This window comes from Rhagoletis zephyria, unplaced genomic scaffold (genome assembly GCF_001687245.7).
Source record: "Rhagoletis zephyria isolate East Lansing unplaced genomic scaffold, Rhagoletis_zephyria_1.1 Rzeph_scaffold_36048, whole genome shotgun sequence".
In the NCBI taxonomy this organism is placed as follows: Eukaryota; Metazoa; Arthropoda; class Insecta; order Diptera; family Tephritidae; genus Rhagoletis; species Rhagoletis zephyria.
Window position 1 is genome coordinate 1 of NW_016193103.1, and position 3,334 is coordinate 3,334.

The 3,334-nt window shown below is 38.2% G+C and overlaps 1 protein-coding gene across 1 annotated transcript; it reads left to right on the forward strand.

Moving 5' to 3' along the window:
• Nucleotides 1–1,714: 1,714 nt before the first annotated feature.
• Nucleotides 1,715–2,868, forward strand: LOC108354452 (cell wall protein IFF6-like; the record flags this gene model as incomplete). The annotated part of the gene is made up of 2 exons (XM_017605638.1): nt 1,715–2,059; nt 2,648–2,868. Coding segments are annotated over 2 exons (566 nt in total), but the record flags the coding sequence as incomplete, so codon positions are not given.
• Nucleotides 2,869–3,334: the final 466 nt, after the last annotated feature.

The following is a 3,334-nucleotide window of genomic DNA, read 5'->3' on the forward strand; positions in this document are numbered from 1 at the left end:
TGATGCACATAAAACTTAGCATCCTCGGAGTGCGGGATTTGCCCGCTAGACGTTTACACACCATCATCGATTCCGTAGCCTTAGAGATGACCGCCTCAATATGAGCTACATTCATTTGAATACGAACAGTCGCAGAGTTAACATAAAAATTAAGAAAAACGAAATTAGATCAGTCATAAAATAACTCTGCTTAAAAAAGTATACCAAAATCAGCGACACACAGCGACTTGGCGGAAACATTAAGGCACTCTGCTTATCCATATTCTACATTTCCACTGAGGATTAAAATCGCGAAGGACGTCCATCCATCCAAAAGGTCGAAGTAGATGTGTTGGGCGACCGCTGTGATGCGCGCTTCCGTGACGCAAGACCTGAAAAACAGTTTCTCATAAAAATGCAATGGCCAAATAGATTTGTTTTTCAGACAACAGTGCGCCGTTTGGAGTCAGCGTAAAACTGTAGGACCCTCCCTAACGCTAACAAATCGTGTAAGCGCCAAACTATTATATTATTATTAGTTGTGTCGGCAGATCAAAGAGTGATAATCAGGCATATAGCTGAAGTCATAGGGATCTCACATGGCAGCGTTCAAAGTATCCATGTGAACGAATCACTCATAAGAAAGGTCTCTACACTTTAGGTACCGAAATTATTTCCAACGAAGACAACGCGCCGGCTCACAAAGCCACGGTTTTGATGGCTACCGTTCGAGAAATTGGACTCGAACTGTTCGAACACCCACCCTATTCACCAAATCTAGCTTCCAGTGACTTCTACCCCTTTTTCGACTCAAAGAACATCTCCGAGGCACAAAATTTGAAGGCCACAGCCACGTGTTGAGGTATTTTTTGAAGGTTAAGATAAATATTTTATTTCTAAGGGAATTCTGGGTTTGGAAAAATATGGATTAAGTGCATTGACTTGCTAGTGGACTACGTAGAAAAATATATTATGAGCATTACTCATATAATCTTCAAACTAGGCTACGTCAAACAATTTTATACTGATTCGGGATTCCGAGGTCGGAGAAGTTCCCAAGCTTCAAACCGCTGGCAGAAGCTACACAACTAAACTCAATTCGAAAGTATAAAAAAGTTTGAAGAATATCTCTCCTTCTATTTCAACAAAAGGGAAGACCCAGCATCTTGTGAAATGTGGGTTGTGGAGTTAATGGCCTCTTACACTCAAATCACTCAGCTCACTCAAATACTTCGTACTTGGGTTTGGTTAATATTAATGTCGGCGCTAGATCGTTTTATTGGAAAATCTGTGTAATTCCCTTGGATCACTGGGGAGATCTGCGCGTAGATACTGAAACATCGCGTCATTAACTGTGCCTGGCGCTGTATTTTCATCCAATTTCATTATCCTTTAAAAGAGAAAAATAAAGGTGGGTGCCTATGCTCGCTTTTAAACTGCATGAAATATTTTATATTAACTGAAAGAACCGTTGAAGCACAAGTTTGTACCTTAAATCCTTCGTTTGCTATGCATGATGATTCAGTATCATTAATTTTTGCAAAAATTTTGAAAATTCGACACAAATAACTTCAAAGTGCTGTACAGTTAAAAACGCCACCGTCATCAAATATCAAATCGTATAGCTTGCGACTTTAATTGGCTGCAAACGTATATATGTATGTATGTATGCACATATTAACCTTTCCAATTTGTTTGAATTTTCATTCAATCTTTTGTACCCTTTTTGCAATAGTGCATATTGCATATAGCCTACAACAGCGCCAACCACAAGAACAACAACAAAACAACCTACCTCAAACCAAAATCACTGCTAAATGTACTCATTTGTTGATTCTACAATTGAGTGGTAAAACAACAGCGTCAATTTTCTGTGTGTTGCGCGCGCCGCTTTGCGCGTTGACCACTAAAAATACAGGCGGCGGCGGTGGTGCGCGCGCAGTCACACTTTGGCGGCCAAGCGCGGCTGAGAAAACAAATGTGCCAGCGAACGCACAAAACAGCTGGAGCCGCAGGGTACACCATCGACAAACGCCACGAATGCGCATTGAACTTAGCGAGCGGTCAGCGAATGACGAAGGTAAAAAAAGGTGGTTCATATAGTTAATATGTAAAGTTTGTTGTGTGCACAATGTGGCAATAGTTTTGTTATACAGATATACATACATACTATGTGAAGTATGCATGCAGAATTTAGTTGCAAGCGAAACACTATTTGCATTTACATATGCATCAGTATGTACGTTGGTGTATGTGTAAGTGCATAAACATTGAAAAAAAAATCAATTTCCTCGATTCGATATTGGAATTTAATCATAATTGTGGCGCTAAATTAAATGCAGCCTGTCAAATAAGTCAGTCAGCTGAGCTCGAGCACTTGCCCTATGCTTGCCACCTGGTGCGTAGGAGGGTGAGCGCGTAGCATTGGTGTTCCCGCTTGCATTGCTGGATGGGAATTGGTGCAATATGAGTTGGACTCGCTGGTGCCAATGTATGTATGTATACCAACTAACCTTGATAACCATTTCAAATTAACATAAAAATGTTTAAAGGCATTATTTGGTTATGCCGCTGGCAAAGAGATGCCGTAATTGGGGCAATTATTTAAGTTTCGTTTATCTTCAATAAAGTTTTGAAAGAATTGATATGTTTTTGCTTGGGCTTTAAGAAAATTCGTCAGAAATTACTAACTTGCTTGCTTATGGTTATGGTAATGCTAATGGTATTGGTTGGGGTAATGGTAATCGTAGTGGTAATGGTAATGATAATGGTAATGGTAATTGTAATGGTTATGGTTATGATGATGGTAATGCTATTAGTAAGGGTAACGGTTATGGTAATGATAGTGGTAATGATAATGGTAAGAGTAATATTAATTGTAGTGGTTAGGGTTATAGTAAGGGTAATGGTAATACTAATGGTAATTGTAATGAAAAGGGTAATGGTCATTGTGTTAGTGCTAATGGTAATGGTAATATGTAGTAATTATAGTCGTAATGGTAATTGTAATTGTAATGGTAGTGGTTAGGTTTATGGTTATTACTACAGGTATGACTACGATTATGGTTATGGTTATGGCTATAGGGTTGTGATTATGGTTATAGATATGGTTATGGTTATTGTTATGATTGCAGTTATGGTTATGGTTATGGTTATGAATATGGTAAAGGTTATGTTTATTGTTATGGATATCGATATGGTTATGGTTATGGTAAGGGTTATGGTTATGGATATGGTTATGGTATTAAAATTGAAATTTAGTTTTAGTAGTTTTAATTTATTACCAAATCTTTAATCTTTGCTCTGTTTTAATATGGCCCGCTTAAATTAAATTATTTCTTCGAATTTTCCAATA